The sequence below is a fragment of the Oncorhynchus tshawytscha genome, linkage group LG16 (genome assembly GCF_018296145.1).
Source record: "Oncorhynchus tshawytscha isolate Ot180627B linkage group LG16, Otsh_v2.0, whole genome shotgun sequence".
In the NCBI taxonomy this organism is placed as follows: domain Eukaryota; kingdom Metazoa; phylum Chordata; class Actinopteri; order Salmoniformes; family Salmonidae; genus Oncorhynchus; species Oncorhynchus tshawytscha.
This window is the reverse complement of record NC_056444.1, coordinates 15,886,539-15,913,346: the sequence shown is the minus strand read 5'-3', so window position 1 is coordinate 15,913,346 and position 26,808 is coordinate 15,886,539. Positions and strand designations below refer to the sequence as shown.

The 26,808-nt window shown below is 43.4% G+C and overlaps 1 protein-coding gene across 1 annotated transcript; it reads right to left on the bottom strand.

The window, feature by feature from the left end:
- Positions 1-15,891: 15,891 nt before the first annotated feature.
- On the bottom strand, positions 15,892-25,761 carry LOC112234083 (armadillo repeat-containing protein 1-like). Its single transcript, XM_042298837.1, has 7 exons — positions 25,483-25,761; positions 24,375-24,583; positions 22,956-23,047; positions 18,956-19,139; positions 18,232-18,348; positions 18,026-18,100; positions 15,892-17,000 (listed from the first exon to the last, which is right to left on the bottom strand). The coding sequence occupies exons 2-7, from the start codon at positions 24,534-24,536 to the stop codon at positions 16,806-16,808; spliced, it is 825 nt and encodes a 274-aa protein (XP_042154771.1). The 5' UTR covers positions 24,537-24,583; positions 25,483-25,761; the 3' UTR covers positions 15,892-16,805.
- Positions 25,762-26,808: the final 1,047 nt, after the last annotated feature.

Here is a 26,808-nt window from a genome sequence, read left to right as displayed (position 1 = left end):
TAAACCACATTATCATCTAAGTGATGGATGTGTCTACTGCCTGGATGCTGAAGGTAATGTTGTGGACCCAGTTGTTTACTACAGTGCCACATTAAACAACAAAAACAGGTATTTGTACACCTCATATAGGGGTTTCACAGTGTAGCTCTGGAATGGAGTTGAAGTTTTGACTGTGTTCAGAATTGATGTGTGTCTCAGTGTGTTTCCGGCTCCTTCACTGCCTCCAGCTCTCCTCCAGGTCCAACTGTTTGAAGGTGGTGTGAAGGACGGGAGTGAGCCTGTCGTATGGAGAAACAGGAGGTTTGAGGGAAGAGCTTCTCCAAAACCGTTCGTCACTCTGATACCTGGTAAATGTGATAATTAATACTGTAATTTTACTAAACCCACTCGGCGAGGTCTGTAATTAAAACTGATGTACCTACTTAGCGTACCCAGCATCACAGGTGGGCCCAAATTAATCTGCAAATAGAGCTAAATTGCCTGCACTTAGCATTTTCATCAACGTCATTCAGTTTGGGGGGAAATATCAGTAATTAATTCTGATATAACAAAGTCATAAATTTGAGGTTAAATACGTCGTCCTCAACAGACGCGCTGACAGTCAGAGACCTCATCTGATGTTCCCAGATGGGACCCAATACTGAGACTCCGAGATCTTGGCTGGGAGTTTAAAGGAAGAACTCTGGTTTACTGGAATTATAAAGGAATATAGGAGTATCTCTGATAAAGCCCCTTTACACTGGAGGATTTTTCAGAACTTTATAGTCAGTTTGTGTCTCATTCTGGAGCAGAGAGAAAATGTACATTCAGTGGGATGGAGTTACATTCTAGAACTCATTTGCATCTAAGAACAGAAAGAATATACTGTATCAAAAGGACATCAGGACTGCCTGTTATTCATAGTTATCTATTCTATTGTTCCCCAAATACAATACTTTTTATTCTGCTAAAGTCCCAACAGTCTTTTTAGTTAAGCAGATACTTTTATTTCAGAGAATGGGTGGGTGTATTTGTTTGATTCCGATGTTTTTTTTCCCTTCTAATTTCCTCTTTTGTTTTGGTGGCATAGACAGCACACTCCAGTACACTGCTATTGTTTAATGATAATAGTAGATTAAACCAATCCGCAGTCAAATCAAAGAAATAATCATACATTTATGAATATTTAATATCATAGTCATGGCAAATAAGCGAGTAATTAGTAGTTTCCATAAATTTGCAAATTGTTATTTTATGTTAATGAGAGATCTTCAATTGTATTCATGAATAATTTATGAATCAACAAAAAGTTTATCAGGAAGAAATTAAAAAGTCCAAATTGGTCTGTTTACTAACACAGATGTACTAACAAATACTCACATACACACGTGCACAGTGCACACGTTCCTCTATCAATGCCCATACTATTTAAAGGACTTTCATAGGGTGACAGTGGGTGGTTCATGAGTTCGTGAGTTCCAGGCTCCCTATGTCCAGTACTGGTTATAGAGGCAGAGAGAGAGCTGAGTTCCAGAACCCCTCTGTGTCCAGTACTGGTTATAGAGGCAGAGAGAGAGCTGAGTTCCAGGACCCCTCTGTGTCCAGTACTGGTTATAGAGGCAGAGAGAGAGCTGAGTTCCAGGACCCCTCTGTGTCCAGTACTGGTTATAGAGGCAGAGAGAGAGCTGAGTTCCAGGACCCCTCTGTGTCCAGTACTGGTTATAGAGGCAGAGAGAGAGCTGAGTTCCAGAACCCCTCTGTGTCCGGTACTGGTTATAGAGAAGAGAGAGAGCTGAGTTCCAGGACCCCTCTGTGTCCAGTACTGGTTATAGAGGCAGAGAGAGAGCTGAGTTCCAGGACCCCTCTGTGTCCAGTACTGGTTATAGAGGCAGAGAGAGAGCTGAGTTCCAGAACCCCTCTGTGTCCGGTACTGGTTATAGAGAAGAGAGAGAGCTGAGTTCCAGGACCCCTCTGTGTCCAGTACTGGTTATAGAGGCAGAGAGAGAGCTGAGTTCCAGGACCCCTCTGTGTCCAGTACTGGTTATAGAGGCAGAGAGAGAGCTGAGTTCCAGAACCCCTCTGTGTCCAGTACTAGTTATAGAGGCAGAGAGAGAGCTGAGTTCCAGGACCCCTTTATGTCCAGTACTGGTTATTGAGGCAGAGAGAGGCAGGTCAGTCACAATAAAGAGAGATACCACTCTAGTCTGATACAGTCTCACCTCCACAGTGGCCAGATTGGAGCTCACCTACAGTAGGGGACTGTATTACAGTAGGAGCCAATGTTGTAGTGTGGGGGCATGGAAGGAGTGGTAGGAGGTCTGGGAGAAGGGGTACATGTGAGGGCGGAGGAGGGGGGGAACCAGGGGAGGCAGTGATTCAGAAAACAAGAGCAAAACAAAGCTGTGATGTGGAACTTTCCGGAGCCAGCCACTCAGGGCGATTAATGAGGAGTAGGAAGCTGTGAAATTACGTGGCCTTTGAGTGGGGAGAATGGCCCTAGCAGAGCATGGCCCTGAAATGAGGTGAGACAAACTTCACCTGATCCACAATTAACAGCGTCACGCAGAGACAGGGGGTGTCGGGGAGGGAGAAATCACAATTCTCTGTGTGTCAAATTATCACCCCCCAAAAAGGGCAACCATGAGAAACTGGGACCCAGTGAAGGGAGGAGAACGAGTATTTATACACATCCATTTATTAGAGAGAGAGGCAGGGGAGAGACAGACAGTGAGTGAGAGAAACAGACAAAAACAGAGAAAACAGAGGTAGAGAGAGACAGAGATAGAGAGCGAGGCCGACAGAAAGATACACAGAGAGAAAGACAGACAGACAGATAAGAGTTGGTTCATTCTGTTGTGTTATGAGGGTGACGAGGTGTAACAGGAGCCACACATGATTAAAGGGTTAGGGGGAGCAGGAACACTTGTTTGCCAGGCCCATCTTTGTGTGCCTCTGTTGTCTGGTCTAGCAGCAGGCTTTATCTGTGTGTAATTCTCCCTCTGATGAAATGTGTTTAAAGAGATGAATTGGGATCGGAAGACCCGTCCTGACATGATTATGAGAGACTCATCTGGAGCCATCTGCCACCGTTATGAAAGGGGGGTGAGTGAGGCTAGCAGAGAGAGTGAGGGATGTGGGAGGAAAGACCAGGAGAGAGAGGGAGAGAGGAAGGGATGGAGAGAAAGACAGAGGGAGGGAGGGATGTGGGAGGAAAGACCAGGAGAGAGAGGAAGGGATGCAGAGAAAGACAGAGGGAGGGAGGGATGTGGGAGGAAAGACCAGGAGAGAGAGGGAGAGAGGAAGGGATGGAGAGAAAGACAGAGGGAGGGAGGGACCTTCCGTTCAACAGCCCCGCCACAAACCCACAATTACACAGGCCCTAAGCATACTGTGTTACCATACATGCTACTTTATATCTAGGTGAGAGAGAGTACATTCAATCAACACTGATAACCAGGTGGCTGGCTAAGACTTCTAGAACTGCGAAAATACATCTAGAAAACCACATTTACTGTGTAAATAAAGTATTGATTGTCATTTAAACACTATGCTCTCCTGCACATAGAAAAACATTTTCTTGACTTCATAAACCTAGTTACTACTTTTACCTGATTAGGGCCTTAAGTGTACACATTCAAATGGAGGTCAAAGGTCAGATTTCCACATCCAATGCTATGCCTTCAAATTCAGTGCCTAGTGAAAGTCTACACATGTTGCAGTCTTCACATTTTTCTGGATTAAAATTCTATCTAAAAAGGGATCCAATTCGATTGCTTCCCTATCGATGTACAGAACCTACTCCACATTTTCAAAGTGAAAGAAACATTTATAAAAAAAATCTAAATGAAGATGTATTGATTGAGTTAATACACGAGTTAATAATTGGTGGAAGCATTTTTGGCAGCCATTACAGCTGGGGATCATGTTGAATAAGATTCTACCAACCCGGCCTCCCGAGTGGCACAGTGGTCGAAGGCACTGCAGTGCAAGCTGTGCCACTAGAGATCCTGGTTCGAGTCCAGGCTCTGTCGCAGCCGGCCGTGACCGGGAGACCCATGGGGTGTCGTACAATTGGCCCAGCATCGTCCGGGTTAAGGGAAAGTTTGGCCCGCAGGTATGTTCCTGTACTATCGAGCGCTAATGACTCCAGTGGTGGCCCAGGCGCAATGCACGCTGACATGGTCGCCAGGTGTACGGTGTTTCCTAATGACTCCAGTGGTGGCCCAGGCGCAATGCACGCTGACATGGTCGCCAGGTGTACGGTGTTTCCTAATGACTCCAGTGGTGGCCCAGGCGCAATGCACGCTGACATGGTCGCCAGCTGTACGGTGTTTCCTGATGACTCCAGTGGTGGCCCAGGCGCAATGCACGCTGACATGGTCGCCAGGTGTACGGTGTTTCCTAATGACTCCAGTGGTGGCCCAGGCGCAATGCACGCTGACATGGTCGCCAGGTGTACGGTGTTTCCTAATGACTCCAGTGGTGGCCCAGGCGCAATGCACGCTGACATGGTCGCCAGCTGTACGGTGTTTCCTAATGACTCCAGTGGTGGCCCAGGCGCAATGCACGCTGACATGGTCGCCAGCTGTACGGTGTTTCCTAATGACTCCAATCATTGATGGACAGCAATATTCAAACTTTGTTTGTGATTTTCAAGCAGAGTTAAGTCAGGACTGGGACTGGACCATTCAGAAACACTCAACACGATGGGTTTTCCTTTCACTTTTTACCTAGGCTTTGCTCCTTCATATTTCTTTTGATCACGAGAGGCGAAGGTCGAGAGCAGTGCGTCCTCCAAAAACTCCCTGTCAGTGACAAGCACACGGATAACATGTGAAAGTGAAAACTGTTTGCAACAAGGCTGTTAAGTAATACTGCAAGACAACAAGGCTGTTAAGTAATACTGCAAGACAACAAGGCTGTTAAGTAATACTGCAAGACAACAAGGCTGTTAAGTAATACTGCAAGACAACAAGGCAAATACATTTACTTTGTGGCATGAATAAAAAACTAAAGATGTGGGTCAAATCTAATACAACACAGAGTGAAAGCCTCTGTATTGTTGTTGTTGTTGGTGGCAGCATCATGTTATGGGTATGCTTGTCACAAACAGTGACTGGGGAGTTTGTCAGGATCAAAATAAATATGAAAGGAGCAAAGCCCAAGTAAAACGTTTGAAGAAAACCTGCCTCGGTCTTCTGAAAACCCAACCCTGGGATAACATTTTAAAAATTCAGCAGGACAATTACACACATTTTAATGCCAATGACACACCAGAATACATTTCCAAGATTGAGTGTTCCTGAGTGGTCCAGTCTCAGTCTGACTTTAATGTGCTTGAAAATCCAAGAAGGTTTGACTATTGCTGTCCATCAATGATTTCCAGCCAAATGTATTGATCTTGTGATCTTCCTGTCTGGGTTGGCGCCAACCCCTTGGGTTGTGCCGTGGCGGAGATCTTTGTGGGCTATACTCAGCCTTGTCTCAGGATGGTAAGGATGGTCCATCAATGATTTCCAGCCAAATGTATTGAGTTGGAGCAATTTTGACAAAAATAATGGATAAATGTTTCCCTAGTAGTTGTGCAAAGTTGGTAGAATCTAATTCAAAATGATTCCCAGCTGTAATGGCTGCCAAAAGGTGCTTCCACCAGGTATTAACTCTGGTGTGTGAAGACATAGGCAATCATACATCTGTTTTTATGTGTAAAATGTGATTTCACTTGTGGAGTAGGTTGTGTAGATCTGTAGGAAAAATATCAAATTGAATCGCTTTTTAAAGAAGCAAAATGTAAAGACTGTGCAAGGGTTGTGTAGACTTTCACTAGGGACTGTATGTGAAAATATATACTGTATATTTGCCAAATCTTCCAGGTAGCAGTGGCTCTGGGCTGGTAAAAATGACATCTATACGTCATGTTCACACACCAGTTGGAGGAGAGGACACACCAGATGGATCCATTGCTCATCGCGACGTCCACTAGCTGTTGCAGAGGAGAAGGCGGACGGAGGCCGCAGCCAACATGCCTGGAGTTGTGTAACAGGCTTTAGTGTCACATGGGAAATGTGCACGTTTTCTTTGCTGTTCCATATCTGCGATACACTGGGTGAACAAAATATTAGGAACACCTGCTCTTTCCATGGCATAGACTGACTAGGTGAATCCAGGTTAAAGCTATGATCCCTTATTGATGTCACCTGTTAAATCCACTTCAATTAGGTTAAAGAAGGATTTTTAAGCCTTGGTACAATTGAGACATCAATGGACAAGACAAAATATTTAAGTGCCTTTAAACAGTGTATGCTAGCAGGTGCCAGGCGCATCGATTTGAGTGTCAAGAACTGCAACGCTGACAGCTTTTTCCAGGCTCAACAGTTTCCTGTGTGTATCAAGAATGGTCCACCACCCAAAGGACATCCAGCCAACTTGACACAACTGTGGGGAGCATTGAAGTCAACATGGGCCAGTATCCCTTTCGACACCTTGTAAAGCCAATGCCCAGACGAATTGAGGCTGTTTTGAGGGCAAAAGGGGGTGCAACTCAGTATTAGGAATGTTTTGTACACTGCAGATACAAATATATTACGTCATTGATATGCTCAATGATATGGATCAATTCACTGGATCAATTCACAATCTGAAGTTCAACGGTAAGAAAAAAATAGTTACAAATAAAGACTTTATGGAAGATTGGCATTGTTCATGTTACACATGTAGAGTGCTGTAAGTAAAGTGCTTGAAACTACAGTTTGTATTGCAATCAACTTCATCTTAGGATAAAGAGAGGCCTCAGTACAACTGGTCAGCAATGAAGACTCTTATCACAAACTCAGTTGTCAACCAATCTCCCCTATAAAACATAGCAAACCCTCATCTCCTCAATCCTCTCCATATTCCCACCCTTTTACAAAGACCAATACATGAGAGAGAAAGAGGAAAGTGGATGTAAAAATGATCCTACTGGGATCCAACAAGGGTAGTCCCACTACCTGCCCTCACTTCTCCTGTGTTAAAACAGTGCTTATTTCATTCCCCACCATTCGGGCTCTGCCATCACTTCACATTACAGGTCAACGTTATGGTGCTTAATTATGTGCCGGCTGCTCGGGGCTCCTAATAACCTGTCATTGGGGGGAATTTGAATGTCACACCATATTGTTGAGCCCTAATGGCGGACGGCAGATCCACTGATGAGCCTTTTTGGGACAATTACAGCAGATATTCAAATCACAGGTGGGGTGTGAAGTGACCCACTACAAACACACACACACACACACACACACACACACACACACACACACACACACACACACAGTAGAACACATCCACACAGGAATATGCACTACATGGCCAAATATATGTGTACACCTGCTCGTTGAACGTCTCATTCCAAAATCATGGGCATTAATATGGAATTGCCCCTTTGTTACTAAAACAGCCTCCACTCTTCTGGGAAGGCTTTCCACTAGATGTTGGAACATTGCTGTGGGAACTTGCTTCCATTCAGCCACAAGAGCATTAGTGAGATCGGGCACTGATGTTGGGCGATTAGGCCTGGCTCACAGTCGGCATTCTGATTCATCCCAAAGGTGTTCGATGGGATTGAGGTCAGGGTTCTGTGCAGGCCAGTTTATCCACACCGATATAGACAAACCATTTCTGTATGGACAAGGAAAGGGCCTTCCCCAAACTGTTACCACAAAGTTGGAATCACAGAATCGTCTAGAAGGTCATTGTATGCTGTATTGTTAAGATTTCTCTTCACTGGAACAAAGGGGCCTAGCCCGAACCACAAAAAACAGCTCCAGACTATTATTCCTCCTACACCAAACTTTACAGTTGACACTAAGCATTCGGGCAGGTAGCGTTCTCCTGGCATGTGCCAAACCCAGATTTGTCCGTCGGACTGCCAGATGGTGAAGAGTGATTAATTACTCCAGAGAATGAGTTTCCACTGCTCCAGAGTCCAATGGCGGCGAGCTTTACCCGACTCCATGGAAACCCATTTCATGAAGAGTTGACTACGAACATGACTACGAACAGTTACTGTGCTCACGTTGCTTCGAGAGGCAGTTTAGAACTTGGTAGTGTGTGTTGCAATCGAGGACAGACAATTTTTACGTGCTACACGCTTCAGCGGTCCCATTCTATGAGCATGTGTTGCCTACCACATTGCAGATGAGCCATTGTTGCTCCTAGTTGTTTCCACTTCACAATAATAGCACTTACAGTTGACTGGGGCAGCTCTAGAAGGGCAGAAATTTGATGAACTGTCTTGTTGGAAAGATGGCTTCCTATGACGGTGCCGTGTTGAAAGTCACTGAGTTCTTCAGTACGGGTCAATGTTTGTCTATGGAGATTGCATGGCAGTGTGCTCAATTTTATACACCTGTCAGCAACAGGTGTGGCTGAAATAGCCAAATCCACTAGTTTGAAAGGGGTGTGCACATACTTTTGGCCATGTAATGTACATACACAATGCATCTTGACCACATATTCCAGCACTCTTGACACTGATAAAATGGACACCCTCTCTACCCCTCCTCCTGAAAGAGTTTTAACTGCAGCCTGATCGCTTTTAATATCCTCCCAATCCAGATATCCACCATTTCATCAGGCTAGGAAGATATGCATATCATGAATTATTTTGACACTGGGACCTTTCAATTTTCGCTGGCAATATTTCACCCCACCAATCAGTGCCTGGAGTGGTTGTCGCCGGGCGGACGTGGCGGTGTCAGAGGACGAGCCTCCCCTACTGGCTCCAAATCATCTGAAGGCCATAATGAACTACAGCCACAATTATGAGCTGCAGCCTCTCTGTGTGTGTGTGTGTGTGTGTGTGTGTGTGTGTGTGTGTGTGTGTGTGTGTGTGTGTGTGTGTGTGTGTGTGTGTGTGTATATATCTCATCAAGACCATGCCACAGGGAGGGGAGGACTACTTACATACAGACAGTAGATACATACACAATCAAAATAATAATACACACACAGATGGAGGCTTTTCTAAATCACAGCATTCTAAATCACAGCATTCTAAATCACATAAAGTCATATAGTGATTCTCTTTATCTTTTTAGTCAGCTAGAAAAAGGGACATCTCTTTAGTCTTTATGTACTTCAGTGTTGCGCAGCCTGGCTGAACTTAAAGTGGGACGGCTCCATTTATCCTGGAGTAACTGTAAAGATCAGCGTTGAGTGTTTAGCATGGCAATGACATAAACGGCCTCTTAGTGATCTGCTCCTCCTGTCTTTCCACTATTTAGTCTCCATAGAGTCTCAACGCTACATGAGCAAATTGGATCTCCAACCCAGTCAGCCAGTGACCTTCCCTCATCATCAAGCCTGTTGACCCCCCCCTCCCCCCCCCCCTAAAGAGAGACATTACATCTCATTACACAACAACACGCCACTCGCTCAGCGCTCAAGATAAAGAAAAATGTCTCAATTAAATCTCCACCGGAGCCCTCCGCCCAAGAGTTATGGCGCCCGGTAACGCTGATTGCTACACTCACACGTCCTCAAAAGTTATTTGACATAAATTACAGGAGTCACATCATTTCCCGCCGCACGGCCCCGGGGGATTTATGGCTGATCCCATTGACTGGAGGCTGAACCTGGAATCAAATCGTCAAAGCAGCCCGGCGGCTCTGCAGATACACCTTTCTCCCCTATCTCCTCACGATCAGGCCCTCATCCCCGAGCGCATAGATTAACAATGCAAATAGCGCTGCTGCTAGTGATATGGATGACACATTCATACACAAATATGCAAGTGGGCTGATATCGCAGACGAACAAGGGGTGTTTAGGAGAAGGGCACTGGTGCTGCTTGATCAGACAAGATGTGGGTGGAAGTGGGTAGAAGATAGCTTATCTGAAATATCCAAGAAACGAAAACCTCTTTGTGGAATTAACATTCTCAAAATAAGATAAGCAGGAAGGCTCTCTGCTGTTCCAGAATCCACACACACACACACACACACACACACACACAGTTCTAGATCTGGAGAGAGGTGTTGCTGACTCTGTTAATTCTCAATGGCAAGTAGTTGCTTCCATGGAGTAGCTGGCTTCGTTGAGAATGTGTGGGTGTATCTGTAGGAGTTCATGAGGAAATGTTGAAGAATTAATAAAAAGACTAAGAGACACAAGAGAGAAACCCTTAGTCCGGAAGAAAATCTCATATTTGGTGTTCCTCGAATACTGCAGAGCCTACAACCAGAGGACAGGTATTTATAGATAATCATTATGAAACCATTACAGTGTCTTCAGAAAGTATTCACACCTTTTGACTTTTTCCACATTTTGTTGTGTTACAGCCTGAATTCAAAATGTATTCAATTGAGAGTGTGTCAATGGCCTACAGACCAATACCCCATAATGTCAAAATGTCAAAAATATATATATAATGTACTAGTTAATTACAAATTAAAAGCTGAAATGTCTTGAGTCAAGTATTCAACCCCTTTTCTATGGCAAGCTTAAATAAGTTCAGGAGTAAAAATGTGCTTAACAAGTCATATAAGTTGCATGGACTCACTGTGTTCAATAATAGTGTTTAACATGATTTTTGAATGACTACCTCACCTCTGGACCCCACACATACAGATAATTGTAAGGTCCCTCAGACAAGCAGTGAATTGCAAACACAGATTCAACCTCAAAAACTAGAGGTTTTCAAATGCCTCACAAAGGGCACTAATTGGTCGATGGGTCCATGAAAAAAAGCAGACATTTAATATCCCTTTGATCATGATGAAGTTATTAATTACACGTTGGATGATGTATCAATACACCTAGTCACTACAAAGATACAGGCGTCCTTCCTAACTCAGTTGCCGGAGAGGATGGAAACCACTCAGGGATTTCACCAGGAGGCCAAAGGTGAATTTAAAACAGTTACAGTGTTTAAAGGCTGTGATAGAAAACTGGAGGATGAATTAACAACGTAGTTACTCCACAATACTAATCTAAATGACAGAGTGAAAATAAGGAACCCTGTGCAGAATAAAAATATTCCACAATTGTGTTTGCAATAAGGCACTAAAGTAAAACTGAAAAAAATGTGACATTGAAATTCACTTTCTGTCCTGAATAGAAAGTGTTATGTTTGGGGCAAATCCAACACATCAGTGACTATCACTCTTCATATTTCCAAGCATGGTGGTGGCTGCATTATGTTATGGATATGCTTGTCATCGGCAAGGAATAAGGAGTTTTTTTAGGATAAAAATAAACTGAATAGAGCTAAGCACAGACACAATCGTAGGGGAAAACCTGGTTTCCAACAGACAATGAGACAAATGCACCTTTCAGCAGGACAATAACCTGCAATTCAGGGTTAAATCTGCACTGGTTGCTTACCAAGACAGGACATTGAATGTTCCTTACTTTAACATTTATGGCAGGACCTGAAAATGGCTGTCTAGCATTGATCAACAACCAACTTGAAAGAGCTTGTATAATTTGTTTAAAGAATAATGTGCAAATACTTTATAGAGGTTTGCAAAGATTTTAGACTTACCCAGAAAGACTCACAGCTATAAATCACTGACAAATGTGATTTTAACATGTATTGACTCAATTATATATCCCTGTATTTAATTTTAAATACATTTCCTAAAATTTCAACAAAGAAATAAAATCACTTTGTCATTATGGGGTATTTTGTAGATTAGGAATTTATTTTATACATTTTAAATTCAGGCTGTAACAACAAAATGTGGAATAAGTCAAGGGGTATGAATACTTTCTGAAGGCACTAAGTCAAGGTTCAATGCTTCAGCTACCATGTTCAATTACTGCTTAACTCAATTTATCTTTTACTTTTGGGGGGAAACAAAAACATCTCAGATCTTCTTAGATCTTCTGAGCTGCTTTAGAACTCTAGGGTTGCAATTGGGCAATTGGGCCGACTTCAGTGAGCTGCTTTAGAACTCTATATATTTGCTAAGCAGGGTTGGGGTCAACTTCAGTGAGCTGTTGCTATATATTGCTTAAACGGTTGCTAAGCAGGGTTGGGGTCAATTGGGCCCGACTTCAGTGAGCTGCTTTAGAACTCTATATATTGCTTAAACGGTTGCTAAGCAGGGTTGGGGTCAATTGGGCCCGACTTCAGTGAGCTGCTTTAGAACTCTATATATTGCTTAAACGGTTGCTAAGCAGGGTTGGGGTCAATTGGGCCCGACTTCAGTGAGCTGCTTTAGAACTCTATATATTGCTTAAACGGTTGGTAAGCAGGGTTGGGGTCAATTGGGCCCGACTTCAGCAGGGTTGGGGGTCAATTGGGCCCGACTTCAGTGAGCTGCTTTAGAACTCTATATATTGCTTAAACGGTTGCTAAGCAGGGTTGGGGTCAATTGGGCCCGACTTCAGTGAGCTGCTTTAGAACTCTATATATTGCTTAAACGGTTGCTAAGCAGGGTTGGGGTCAATTGCAATTATCTTCCAATGCGGAAAATTCCATTGAGGAACATTTGACATTGGAATTTGGTTTACTTTAAGAATTGACTGGAATTTAAATGGAATTGACCTTAACTCCTTCGCTAGCTTTTAAAGCCAACTGCAACTGAACATTTTTAGAGGTCTATTGCATCATCGTAGAAAACCAGTTGCCAGTATGTTTCTCCTTGTCCTCAGAGTTGACATGTGATTGAATGGCAAGTTTTGAGCTGGTTTTCATTCTTGTTGGTCACAATTTGTCATTTCCACACATTTCCCAGCTAACTGACTCCCTCTAGCGGAGAGCACATCATATTTCCCCAGAGGGCCTGAAAGTCTTCTGTGGTCTGATGCACTTGCCCTCCACATGTGTATGGTCTCGATTACCCTGCTTGGTAAAGTGAGGCTCGTTGTAGCTTTTTAAGAATAGGTCAGTCCCACTGTGCCTCAAAACATTCATAGGTGGGGCTATGATAGATGGGTTCATAATAACAGGAAGTTCATGGTTAAAAGGACACTAAGAGACGGTACCAATAATAACTAACAGAAAAAAAAAGTCTATATTGTAGTAATATGTTTTACTGACAACAATGCATGCCCTCCATGAACTCTTGGTCCTTCCTTTACTGATCCTGCAATGTTCAGCGCTCTGCTTCAGTTCATATAGTTGGGTGAAATTAAGGCGAGACCAGTCAATGTTGATTTGTATGAAAACCAACAGGGGAGGGGGAGGCAGGCCAGGCAGGGGGAGAGGTGGACCAGGCCAGGCAGGGGATTGACCTGGCAGGGGATTGACCTGGGGCAGTTCACTTCTGCACCCGCAAGGAAAACAGATTTAATCATATCTTGTTCTTTCCCGCTCTACGAGTACAGCTGCTGCCCTCAGCATTTTGATCTGGCAACACAAGCAGGTTTATAGCTGCTGTACTATGGCCATGGTAGATGACTGCGTGCCTAGGACAAAGTCTTGCTCTTCCTATGGGGATTTCAGAAATCCTATGACAATGGAATTCAACTCAATACACACACGCAACTGGCCACAACATGTGGCCCTTTTCTGTAACTCATGATATGCAAGTCGTCCCCCACACACAGATAACACAGACGCAAACCATTTACATTTTAAAGTTATTTTTAATATTCTTTGCCTTAATCGTAAATTGGGAATCAACCGTTTTCAGATCTGAAATACATTAGACAGCAGATACACACTGTACATGAGGAGTGTCTGCTATTCTGAGGACTTGCTACATGATTCTGTCAGCCATCCTGATGGAGTGACTATTAAACGATAGGGTGTATTTCATGTGTTTATTTCCTTATTTAACTCTGCATTGTTGGTTAAGGGGTAAGCATTTCACGGTAAAGTCTACACCTGTTGTATTCGGCACAAATTAACATTTGATTTGACATAAGAGATTTAAACCGTGACAAAAAAAACTTTTCCAAGTATTTGATATACAGTACTAGTACAACTTATAATAAAATGTACTTTACATGTTGCAACTTAAGTAATGACTGATACTGTTCATGTTGAACAAAAAAAGGAAGACAAAGTATTAAATAGAAGTGATGACTTCATCCTACGACTTGTTGTTCGTAAGCACTGCTTCCGAGGGATGCAGATAGAGAATAAACTCACTGTAGTGGATATACGTTATTAGATAAATTCTGAGGTTATTGTAGGCCTTTCTTGCAGTAAAACAACCAAATCGCCCCCCAGTGGCCTTATGGGTGGAATGTTATTAATATTTTTCATAATTAATAAACATTATTTCATTATATTTCAGTCTTCTGTGACGTATATAAAAGTGTAACATTAGGATGCAAACTCAAAATGTAATACATTTCAACTATATCTGACATGGTTCAGGTGTCTCCTTTTTTTAAGCTCATAACCATGTGTGTGAGGTGTAGACTTTTCAAAGTAGATCTCTTTAAGACTACCAAGAAACACTGTGACCCTGATTTAGCCCACTGCAGTAAATCAATCCATCCTACTAGCTGTGTGAGCTGTGAGTTTGGCCTCCAGAAGCATAACTATTGTCTGGTCAGCACCTCCTTTACACAACGAGACCATAATTCACCTGGAAAAGGATTACAGGTGTGAAAGGGTTTCTCAAAAGGAATAAAAAGTCAATCCAAAGAGGAATCTATGCACAAACCTAATATCGAACTTCAATGTTTCAGTCAAAACCTCTTCAAAAAGGGCAATATTTACATTTGAAATGTGTTGCATCTTTCAACAACAAAGTAAAATGGAGACAAAGAATAACTGTTGAAAAAAAAAAACATGATTTCTTCCTGAAATAAGGACTGAGATTAACATTATGATTAATATTGCTAGGAAACCAGGCACCATTTACCAGAGGGTGGTGCAGTCTGCCCAACGCATGAATGGGGGAACACTGCCTGCCCTCCAAGACACCTACAGCACCCGATGTCACAGGAAGGCCAAGAAGATCATCAAGGACAACAACCACCCGAGCCACTGCCTGTTCACCCTGCTATCATCCAGAAGGCGAGGTCTGTACAGGTGCATCAAAGCTGGGACCGAGAGACTGAAAAACAGCTTCTATCTCAAGGCCATCAGACTGTTAAATAGCCATCACTAGCCGGCTACCACCCGGTTACTCAACCCTGCACCTTAGAGGCTGCTGCCCTGTATACATTGACTAACTGGTCACTTTAATAATGGAACACTAGTCACTTTAATAAATGTTTAAATACTGTTTAACTAATTTCATATATACTGTATTCTACTCTTACTGTGTTTTAGTCAATGCCACTCCAACATTGCTTGTCCGAATATTTACATATTTCTTAATTCCATTCTTTTACTTTTAGATGTGTGTATTGTTGTGAATTGTTAGATACTACTGCACTGTTGGAGCTAGGAACACAAGCATTTCACTACACCCGCAATAACATCTGCTAAACATGTGTTAATGTGACCAAAATTTGATTTGAAATGTACATATCCAGACCAGTGATGCTGCTTACATCTCTATTGTCCTTCTGACAGCAGCAATGGTGTGTCCGTATGTGCATGTCATTTTAAGGACACTGCTGGCCAAAGGGGGTAAAAAACAAACATATGTAGTGGCTGGGCCACTATAGTGAACATGTTGATGGGCTTCAGGGTGAGGGACACACATTTAGCAGGTGGCTATCAAGCCCTGAGGTCTCCATCACACCGATTTAGTACTGGTTGTCTACTCTAAATCAGACCTTTCAGACTACAGAGACCATATGATAATCTGACATGAAAACACTGATGAAGGGGAAAAGGCTAAAGAAGTCAATTTGATGCGAGTCAACGCATCACAACTTCAACATAAGCAATGATCCGTCTGAACACTCACCTCCACTGTACAACCAAGAGACTCCCAAGTCCTGGGAGGATTTAGCGAGAAGTAATGTGTACTAAAGTCGACTTTCTACAGTATAACAGTAAGCATCATTTCCCTTTTCTTTCTGCATCCGTCCTCTATGGAGCAGCTAATGTCCTGTCATCAGCCGTCCTTCACCGGGGTCTCTTTGTCTCGCTAATAATATGACATCTCTCTGTGAGAGACATGAGCTGTTAGGGGAAATATCTCCCAACGCAGAGAAGCCAGTTTGCATTATTCACAAGGCTTCAGAGGTTTCGAGTGAAGTTAAACTGGACAAATAAATAGCAGTACATGAGAGTGAAGAGTCCAAAAGGCACCTAACGAAGGATAGAGACATAAACATGATAAAAACAAGGCAGCGAGCAAGATTGGCACAAACAAAAGCCCCCCACCGCAGGGGAACGAAAAGTGAATTAGGGATTATCAAATTGGCAAACAGAAAAAGGGTGAAAAAACCTTATCAAAACAAAGATGAGGAAAAGAAGCAACAGATAAGCACAAAAACACTCCAATTTCCACAAGCGCAGCATCATTCAATGCTCAAACTCAGAAGACGATGCAGCACAATGCATTCCCACAATGCAATTTGGTTTCAAAGAGATGATGGACCCATCGGGCGTCAGAGAAAACTACTTCCCTAAAGGAAAAGAGATGTAAGCTGATTCTGATTCTGAAGTCCTCTGTCTATGGCTTATGAGACGCATAACGAGTAGAGATTGACTTGAGTGTATTTAGTGTGCAGCGAGTTCAGCCTGCGGTACAGTAGCTAGCATTTTCTTAGCTAATTTTGTTTTATAAACAAGTAAAGGTTATTGCAGGTTGCACTTGGCAGTCCAGCGCTCCTTGTACACTGAGCAGAGCGGTACTCTGTGTGGCTGTTGAGAGGGACTAGAGAGCAGTGTAGAAGGGCTGGATGAAATAGGCGGGGCTAAGGTGACCGTCGGGTGGTGGTTAGTGGGCTTGGGATTGTGACTGACACAGGAAGTGGTCACCAGTAGAAGGAGCGGGACAGGAAGTTGGCGGCTGTGCTGAGCCAGCCCACGCCATCTGTGATGGAGCCAACGCGCGTCACGGCCTTGTCCTGCTCCTGAGACGGGCTTTCCTCCTCAGGAAGGTAGTCTGGGATGTCCTCGTTGTGCTCCACCACCGCCTCCTCTGCACCCTCCTGGAATGGAAGCATCAGCTGGGGGGGAAAGACAACAGGGAATAGTTCAGAATCCCTACCTAGTGGCAAACTGGTTTGATATAAACAAATATAGTGAAGACAACAAAACCAAGATCAGGCAACCACAAACTATTCTCGACCTCTAGTGCCAAGTCTGAAAGATAAGTGAACCAGCTCTTCCCCCTGCTGGACAGCAGGGGAACAGCAGCAGGTCAGTGAGGAGCTGTGGCTCCTGTTGAGAAAGCTCCCCCCCAGCCTACCATCACAGTGACCAGGGGGAGGGGAGCAATGGTCTAGTCTAATTTAACTACTTCAGTTCCTTGTGTTACTAATGTTTTTATCCTATCATCCTCAAGTATTTTTTATTGTATTCTGTATGTTTGGGAAGGGCCCCTAAATAAGCATTTCACTGTTATGCTTCGTAAACAACAGGTGTAGACTGTGACATAACATTTGATGGGTGTAGGGGGTTCATGGGGTTAGATTTCCTATAGATACATCGTCGTGACACACTGCTTCGAGGGCTTGCTGGGATTGGTCATGTGACTAGGCGGTGAGTAACTCCCTAGGGACAGAGAGATATGACAAGCTAACAGTCACTCCAAATAACTACCATCCCCAGCACAGAGATACAGAAGCATCTCCAATAATATGGGTTGGTAAAGAGCTCTACCATGCCTACTCCCACTGGGTGTGGACCTTTTGAGTTAGAGAATATAACCCACCACAAAGACTTGCCCTGTCAGGTAACAGGGCAACCGGTCACAGTTGAGATTTTTGAATCACGTTTGAAGATTCACATTTTTCAGCCAGCCTGGTCTTTAATAAATTATTTTACAGTTATATAGCTTGGCCTTTAAGACAATGGTTTCACTATTATTTTAGAAAAGTTTTTTTGTTTGATGTTCTTTTATTAATATATTTTATTACCTTCAGGTTTTTAAAATCTCATTCATTTTACTATAAAATGTTGCAATTTCAAATGCACTTTAAATAAAGTTGAGTTTGATTTGAGTACTATCCCTCCCCCTCCTTCTACTCACCTCTCCTCCATCCTCTCCCTTCACCACCTGTGCAGCCTTCATCACCTTGGTGGAGTTGATCGCCGTGCCCAGTGCCTGAGGAACACAAAGATGGGCGGTCTTTGTGTAACACATTTGTAACCAAAACAACTGACGTTTTAAACTCTTCTTCTCTGGCCAGAGTGCCGTGTTTAATGGATGGAGCGCGCCTGTGTGGTCGTACTCACCTCAGCCTTGATGTCAGAGCGGATCCTGACCACACATCTCTTCACAGCCATCTGGAAGGTGAAGCTGATCACCCCCCGGATCTTCAACAGGGCCTCCTCACACAGACTTCTACGAGTCTGAGAGACGGCGGGGGGGAATAAACAAAATGAGAGGACGAGAAAAGACAATATTGACGTGAAAGCAGCGCCGGATACAAATGTAACCATCTACGTTCTATTCATATGAAGGGGTTTCATGTTACATTACATTTACAGCAGCAACATAACAATCAACATGACATTTCAAAAGAGCTCATTGTCATTGTCCTGTGTGTGTGGCGATATGAGTGGTGTGTCACAGTCTGTCTGGTGTAATGTGATCAGGGACAGGTGCAGCTCTCCTGTGGTGTGGTATTCAGGTCTGATCTCCAACACCCTGCTGTTCAATGGCTGACATTTACAACACTGACCTACACTCCCTGACAACCTGCGTTAACACTATGTGGTCACTGTGACAACAGAGCAACAATATGCCTGTCTCAGGGGTTCTAGTGGTGGTGACTTCTCGAAATGTGTTAAATAAAGCAATAAAGACCACAGGTTTGATTCCTGTGAGAAACATTAAGGTCAGAAGTCATGAAGCAAAAAAACAGTTTGGAAGCCAGCCTGGATTTTTGGTTTGTCAAACTGATCTCCTCAGGTGTCATTGTGTTTGTACAAGGTGGAGACACCACCATCCACTCACCGAGTCATCCAGGCCGTCGATGTGCAGCACCACAGTCTTGGCCTTCTTGTTGGTGGAGCCCAGGAAGAAGTGGGCCTTGCGTCTGCAGGAGGCAGCCTCAGCCTGCTCTGCCTCATTACCAGCTGCCTGCAGAATCTCATAGATTTCAGACGCCAGCAGCTTGGTCTCCCCTGGGGAGCTGCCCCTGAGAGATGGGAGAAAGAACGAGAGGTTATGTATAAAACAATTCATTTTCAAATCATTATGTGGACAGTTCTCTCAGAAAACAAAAGGCATACTTGCTGTTGTTAGAGATGTTTTAATATATTTTTTTACAGTCATTTTAAAAACCTTAACTTCTTCGTTATGTCAAGTACTCTCCTCAAATCCAGACAAGATGGTAGCAATGAATCCAAGTCAAAAAGGAAGTGGACATACACAGTAAAAAGTATCCATGTCTACTCTGCCTCTTTGTACCACACGACGACTGCGGTCTCCGTTACAGTTGAGTGTCCTGTCCTCGGTGGTCTGGGCCTGTCCATGTCTCTCTCAGAGCCGACTGGACTGAGTGGTTGATATTTCTAAAGGTCGTCGCTCTGCCAGACAAACTGCACGCTAAGAGAGCTGTCCAGCTGCATGGGGGGGGGTCCCCATACCCCTACAGAGAGCCACTGTGACAGGCTTGTCACTACCTAACCTTTCTACTGTATAAATAGACAGCCCTGTTGAAGGAGAAATTACCACACTACAATCATAAAAACAACCAAACATTCACAAAGGTCTCTGTCAGTCTCTAAAATGTCTAATAATTAGGCTATACTATGAAAGCATTAAAAGTCTTCTTATTTCAACAGAGAACATCAGACAGATCATAATTGAAAGAGCGAGATTGCTTTAGAAATCATATTTACTGACCATACGTTAGCTTGGCTAATAGAAGTACAATGCCTCCTTAGCGGACAGCATGGCTCGGCTCTAGATCAGGGATCATCAGCTAGATTCAGCCGCGGGATGATTATTCTTGAACGAATGGTCGGGGGGCGGAACATAATTACAAATCATTTGTAGACTGCAAATTGACCGCAAGAAGCCCGAACAGATAATATTTGACTAAAACATAATAATAGCAAACCTTACTTACGATCATATATCGCTCGCTCTCATATACAGAAATACACACACACACTTCTGTATATGGCTATTATTATATATACATATATATGTGGTGCATTCGGAAAGTATTCAGACCCCTTGACTTTTTCAACATTTTGTTAAATGACAGCCTCAATTTACACACAATACCCCATAATGACAAAGCAAAAACAGAATTTTAGAATTGTTGGCAAATGTATTAAAAATAAAACACTGAAATAACATATTTACAGATTCAGATCCTTTGCTATGAGACTCAAAATTGAGCTCAGATGCATCCTGTTTCCATTGATCATCCTTAAGATGTTTCTACAACTTCATTGGAGTCCAAATGCAGTAAATTCAATTGATTGGACATGATTTGGAAAAACACACACACCTGTCTATTTAAGGTCCCACAGCTGGCAGTGTATGTCAGAGCAAAAACCAAGTCATGAGGTCGAAGGAATTGTCCTTAGAGCTCCTAGACAGGATTGTGCCGAGCCACAGATCTGGGAAAGGGTACCAAAAAATGTCTGCAGCGTTGAAGATCTCCCAAGAACACAGTGTCCTCGATCATTCTTAAATGGGAGAAGTTTAGAACCACCAAGACTCTTCCAAGAGCCGGCCGCCCGGCCAAACTGAGCAATTGGGGGAGAAGGACCTTCGTCAGGGAGGTGACCAAGAACCTGATGGTCATTCTGACAGAGCTCTAGAACTCCTCTGTGGAGATGGGAGAACCTTCCAGAAGGACAACCATCTCTGCAGCACTCCACCAATCAGGTCTTTACAGTAGAGTGGCCAGACGGAAGCCACTCCTCAGTAAAAGGCACATGACAGCCCACTTGGAGTTTGCCAGAAGGCACCGAAAGAACTCTCAGACCATGAGAAACTAGATTCTCTGGTCTGATGAAACCAAGATTTAACCTTTTGGCCTGAATGTCAAGCATCACGTCAGGAGGAAACCTGGCACCTTCCCTATGGTGAAGTGTGGTGGCGACATCATGCTGTGGGGATGTTTTTCAGCGGCAGGGACTGTGAGACTAGTCAGGAGAGAGGGAAATATGAACGGAGTAAAGTACAGAGAGATCATTGATGAAAACCTGCTCCAAAGTGCTCAGGACCTCAGACAGGGGTGAAGGTTCACCTTCCAACAGGACAACGACCCTAAGCACACAGCCAAGACAACGCAGGAGTGGCTTCGGGACAAATCTCTGAATGTCCTTGAGTGGCCCAGCCAGAGACCGGACTTGAACCCAATCGAACATCTCTGGAGAGACCTGAAAATAGTTGTGCAGCAATGCTCCCCGTCCAACCTGACAGAGCTTGAGAGGATCTGCAGAGAAGAATTGGAGAAACTCCCCAAATACAGGTGTGCCAAGCTTGTAGCGTCATACCCAAGAAGACTTGAGGCTGTAATCGCTGCCAAATGTGCTTCAACAAAGTACAGAGTAAAGGGTCTGATGTTTTTTTATAAATTAGCAACAATTTCTAAAAACCTGTTTTTGCTTTGTTATTATTAGGTAGTGTGTGTAGATTGATGAGGGGAAAAATAATGTAATCAATTTTAGAATAAGGCTGTAACGTAACAAAATGTGGAAAAAGTCTGAATACTTTCCGAATGGACTAGACAACCTTGCACAAGCTACACGGTATCACTTGCACAAGCTACACGGTATCACTTGCACAAGCTACACGGTATCACTTGCACAAGCTACACGGTATCACTGCCAAATTTCATTGAAAGACTCAAAACAGTTTAAAAATAAAATTAATCCCCACACAGAGTGTAACAGCAGAGCCTTGGGACTGGACTGGTGTTAACACCAACATAGTGAAATTTCGCTAGCCTGTCCCTCCCTTAAGTCTTGTGTTCACACTCTCTCCAGCCATGAACGACCTCTACCCAAGGTCAGGGTGTGTAGAATGGGAGCAGGGGGGAGCCGGTGTGACCACAGGGCCCTTCTTGACAGGGCCTGTCACTAGCTGAAGTGACTGGCTGGTTAGCTCCAGGCCCAAAGGTCAGTCTCACAGAGAGTTGGGCCCTAGGAGAAGATCATACAGCCTGGTATGGACCTGCCAACCGCTGGCATATCTCCATCTTAGTGCCAGTGATAAGCAGCAGTCGGAACGCCAAACACCCTCCAGATACTCTCACCCAACAACCCGATCTGGAGCATCACACACATCTAAAGACTAGAGAGCCGTCTGTGGATGACCACTATGTGTCGGCCATTTTGGTTTAGCAAGGTACCCAAAGGTGGCTCATTTATACCCTCACCTCCCACCTATAACTCTTCCCCAGGTTGTTGCTGTAAAGCAGAATATGTTCTCAGTCAACTGATAAAAATAAGGGTCAATAAATTAAAACAGGAGGGCTTCCTAAATAATAAAGGGTATATAGTAAGGGTAAATTAAATTGTTTTATGCCTGGCTGAATGGCATTCAATTGACATGAACATGACAGACGCAGTTACGAAAGTGTAGATCTTGGCTGCACAACCCGATATAACAGTCCTTGAGAGAAATACCTGGCAACCCTAACATTGTTCAGCATTTAACAAAAACCAGTGAGGACACTGACTAGATTAATTGTGATATTTAAAAAAAACAAGTGACAGGTTGCATTAAATACTTCAATGTGTGGAAACAGCAAATTAATTGTTTACAGACCCACTTTAATTCAGAATTAATCAAATTCATCCTTACATGTCAGCCTTAGACAACCTTCCTGTCCAGAACATTTGCAAACATGCACATATTGCCTGCTGAAAGCAAGAGAAATACTAGGATGAGGTTTAAGTGAAAAGTGCACAGTATGCTTCCATGTGTGTGTGTCTGTCTGCTCATTCGGATGCAGTGCAGTGGCGGTGATGGGGAGGGGACTTACTTCTGCATGACATTCTGCAGACTCAGCATCATGCCCAGCTCTCCCTTCATCTTCTCTCTGTTGGTCCGACATTCTGCCAGGTAGCGCACTGCCTGGAAGGACAAGGGAAACCATTACCTCAACCTGACCTATCACCATCTTTGGTTTTATGTCCGTCAGGGAACACAGTGTTTCCCCTGGGATTTTTTTCAGTAGTGGCGGCAAGGGTTGAGGCTGCTGCTGCTGTGGAAGGGGGGGTTGCATTGGTAGTAGCGGCAAGGGTTGGGGGGGTAGAAATTAGGGGAAACACTGGAGTGTGTGTTAAAAATCAGACAAGCAAAGACGCATACACACAAACACGCACCACACACAGCTAAGCAGCCAACCAGCCACTTACACAGTACTTGCTCTCGCTGCAAGTATGTGTGTGTTGCATAACCAATGCAAGCACGCAACAAGTACAGTGTCCAGGTCACCACTAAATAAGAACTATTATATAAACCACTCAGATGTGTGTGCGGATTCTTGGAGATGTGCCTGAGAACACACCATCACTCTAACCTGTCCTGACACAACTGGACAACAAGGGGGGCCACATGACAAGAACACACAAACCACCTCACTTTTAGAACCCCTCGAGAGGACAGCTACATAACTTGTGTAAATAAACTCCTCAGACTGACACTTGTTATCATGAGCAGTATGAGAATATGTGCACACTGAAGACTAGCCTAGACCTTTCTTCCCTGTTCCAACCAACTCCTTTTGATCAATGGATCAGGTCACATTTCTGCATAACCAGTGGTGTAAAATACTTAAGTAGTACTTTCCAGTATTTTTACTTAAGTTGTGTTTTGGGGTATCTGTACTTTACTATTTATATTTTTTGACATCTTTTACTCCACTACATTCCTAAAGAAAATAATGTACTTTCTACTCCATACATTTTCCCTGACACCCAAAAGTAGTCGATACATGTTGAATGCTTAGCAGGCCATGAAATTTGTTTAATTGACACACTTAAAGAGAAAATCCCTGGTCATCCAGACTGCATCTGATCTGGCGGACTGACTAAACACAAATTGCTTTGTTTTTAAATGATGTCTGAGTGTTGGAGTGTGCCCCTGGCTATCCGTTAAAAAAAAAGTAATTTAAAAAAATGTGCCATCTGGTTTGCTTAATATAAGAATTTGAAATTATTTACACTTTTACCTTTGATACTTAAAAAAATGTCAAAACAAATATTTTTACTCAAGTATTATTTTACTGGGTGACTTTCACTTTTACTTGAGTCATTTTCTATTAAGGTATCTTTACTTTTACTCAATTATGACAACTGGGTAATTTTTCAACCACTGTGCATTACAGGGCCTGGAGCAAGGAAAACGCTTGACCTTGCATAACCAACAAAATGACCAAATGGTGGTGGATGAGCCTTACCAATAATGCGGAGTAGACGACCTGAGGGTTGGGGTGGTCCAGAAAGAGGATGAGCCCCGGTAAGCAGCCGTTGTCCTGTACTATGGCTCGTCTGTTGAGAGGGTCAGCTGCGAGATCTCGTAGCTGGTTCACCACAGTCAGCGCATCCAACTCCCTACTCATGGTGCCTCCTCTCCCAGTGCCGTGCACATCAAATCAGCCTCTTTACACTGTGTGTATAATAGGATCAAGTTAGATTTAGCTGTACAGTACCGAACATATTCATTTCAATGACATCTGTTTCGGTGACATCAGTCTCTAATGCCTTTATTTGTGGGACACTCGCTGCATGACCAAACCAACCAATTGAAAAGACACTGCCAATAACAAATGATGTATCAATTTGTTCAAATAATCAATACTGCAATCAGTATGAGCATCATATTGTGATTTGTGAAAAACAAATCAATTTGACATTATTATTTTTGTCTGTAAGCCTACAAACAGAACTATATTAAAGCAGGTTTTAAAAAAGTGCTAGTTATTTATTCGGACACTTGGCTGAAACATAAAAACGTGGCAGTCCATTACATGTAGTGACATATTATGACACATGTTTAAACAGTGCAATGATATGGTACTGTTAACGTTACATTAGCAGGCTGTTCTGAAATGGGCCAGTACATAGTGCAGGTTAGCAAATAAGGCTCATTATGGAGGCCACAGTTACAACAAAATGCCCAACGGACCAAAACAATGCAAATATGGAGCTTTTTTTTACTGAGAATTACCCTAGTTTTATTCTGAACAACCAGTCGCAAGCAAGATCAATATCCAAAACCGCTAGCTAGCGATCTGGTTAGCGGGCTAGCTAACCTATGTAGCTAGCTAGTTTGTCATTGCCTTTTTTCACACTCGTTTGCATGCAAATTGAATGAATGGGTGATGGTGAATGGCCATGTTTCTAATCAGAACTATAAGAATTCATAATGTTAGCTGGTTCCTTCACCTTGCTGTAGCATTGAGTGTTGTCCACGCATAACCTCTGAAAACACGCCCAGGACAACCAGAAACATATTACTCTCTGGGCTACAGTAGCTAACGTTAGTCAGTATTAGCATATTATTACCTTTTCTCCAAGTGATCTCCCGTTATTTTGACTTTGCAATGACAGCGATTAGGCTAAAAAAAGAAAGCTGTTTCGGTCATACAATTTCGTCAAATAGCTAACGTTAGCTAGCTATCGCATACATTTTACGATTCATCACGGCCTCTGTGTGAAGACAGCTGATTGGACAGTTCCGTTGTGACTGTCAAGACGAAGAGCCAATCAGAGTGTTTTTTTCCTGTCAGGCAGTAGGGCCGAAGATGTTAATAACTAACCCAAGATAGACCAAATCCTGTGGTTTCCAAGTTTAGCAAGTGAATCACAGTGGTCAGAACAAGGAAAGAGATGGGCAGAGCCAAGCACGAGCCAGCGAGAGCTTATTGACGCGTTCTAGCATGTGTTGCAACCTGTTCTCAGTGCATTTCGTGTTATTCTATACGTACATTTAGTGATTTGTTATGTTTCGTATGGTACAGTAGGTATTCATTTATGGCTGTCCATCACCCATTTCGAGTGATATGTTATGATTTACCAATTGTATTAAATCAAATCGTATTTGTCATATGCTGCGAATACAACAGGTGTAGACCTTGCTTACTTACCAACAATGCCGTTTTAAGAAAAATACCTAAAGGAAAAAGAAGAAATAAAGTAACAAATAATTAAAGAGCAGCAGTAAATTAACAATAGCGAGGCTATATACACAGGGTACCGGGGTTAGTCGAAGTAATTGAGGTAATATATACATGTACAGTAGGTAAAGTTATTAAAGTGACTTATGCATAGATAACAGAGTAGCAACAGTGTGCATTTGATTAGATGTAGAGTAGTCTTATGGCTTGGGGGTAGAAGCTGTTTTGAAGCCTCTAGACTTGGCGCTCCAGTACAGCTTGCCGTGCGGTAGCAGAGAGAACTGTCTATGACTAGGGTGGCTGGAGTCTTTGATAATGTTTAGTGCCTTCCTCTGACACCGCCTGGTATAGAGGTCCTGGATGGCAGGAAGTTTGGCCGCAGTGATGTACTGGGCCATACGCACTACCCTCTGTAGTACATTGCGGTCGGAGGCCGAGCAGTTGCCATACCAGGCAGTGATGCACACTCAACGTCAACAAAACTAAGGAGATGATTGTGGACTTCAGGAAACAGCAGAGGGAACACCCCCCTATCCACATCGATGGAACAGTAGTGGAGAGGGTAGCAAGTTTTAAGTTCCTCGGGATACACATCACAGACAAACTGAATTGGTCCACCCACACAGACAGCATCGTGAAGAAGGCGCAGCAGCGCCTCTTCAACCTCATGAGGCTGAAGAAATTCGGCTTGTCACCAAAAGCACTCACAAACTTC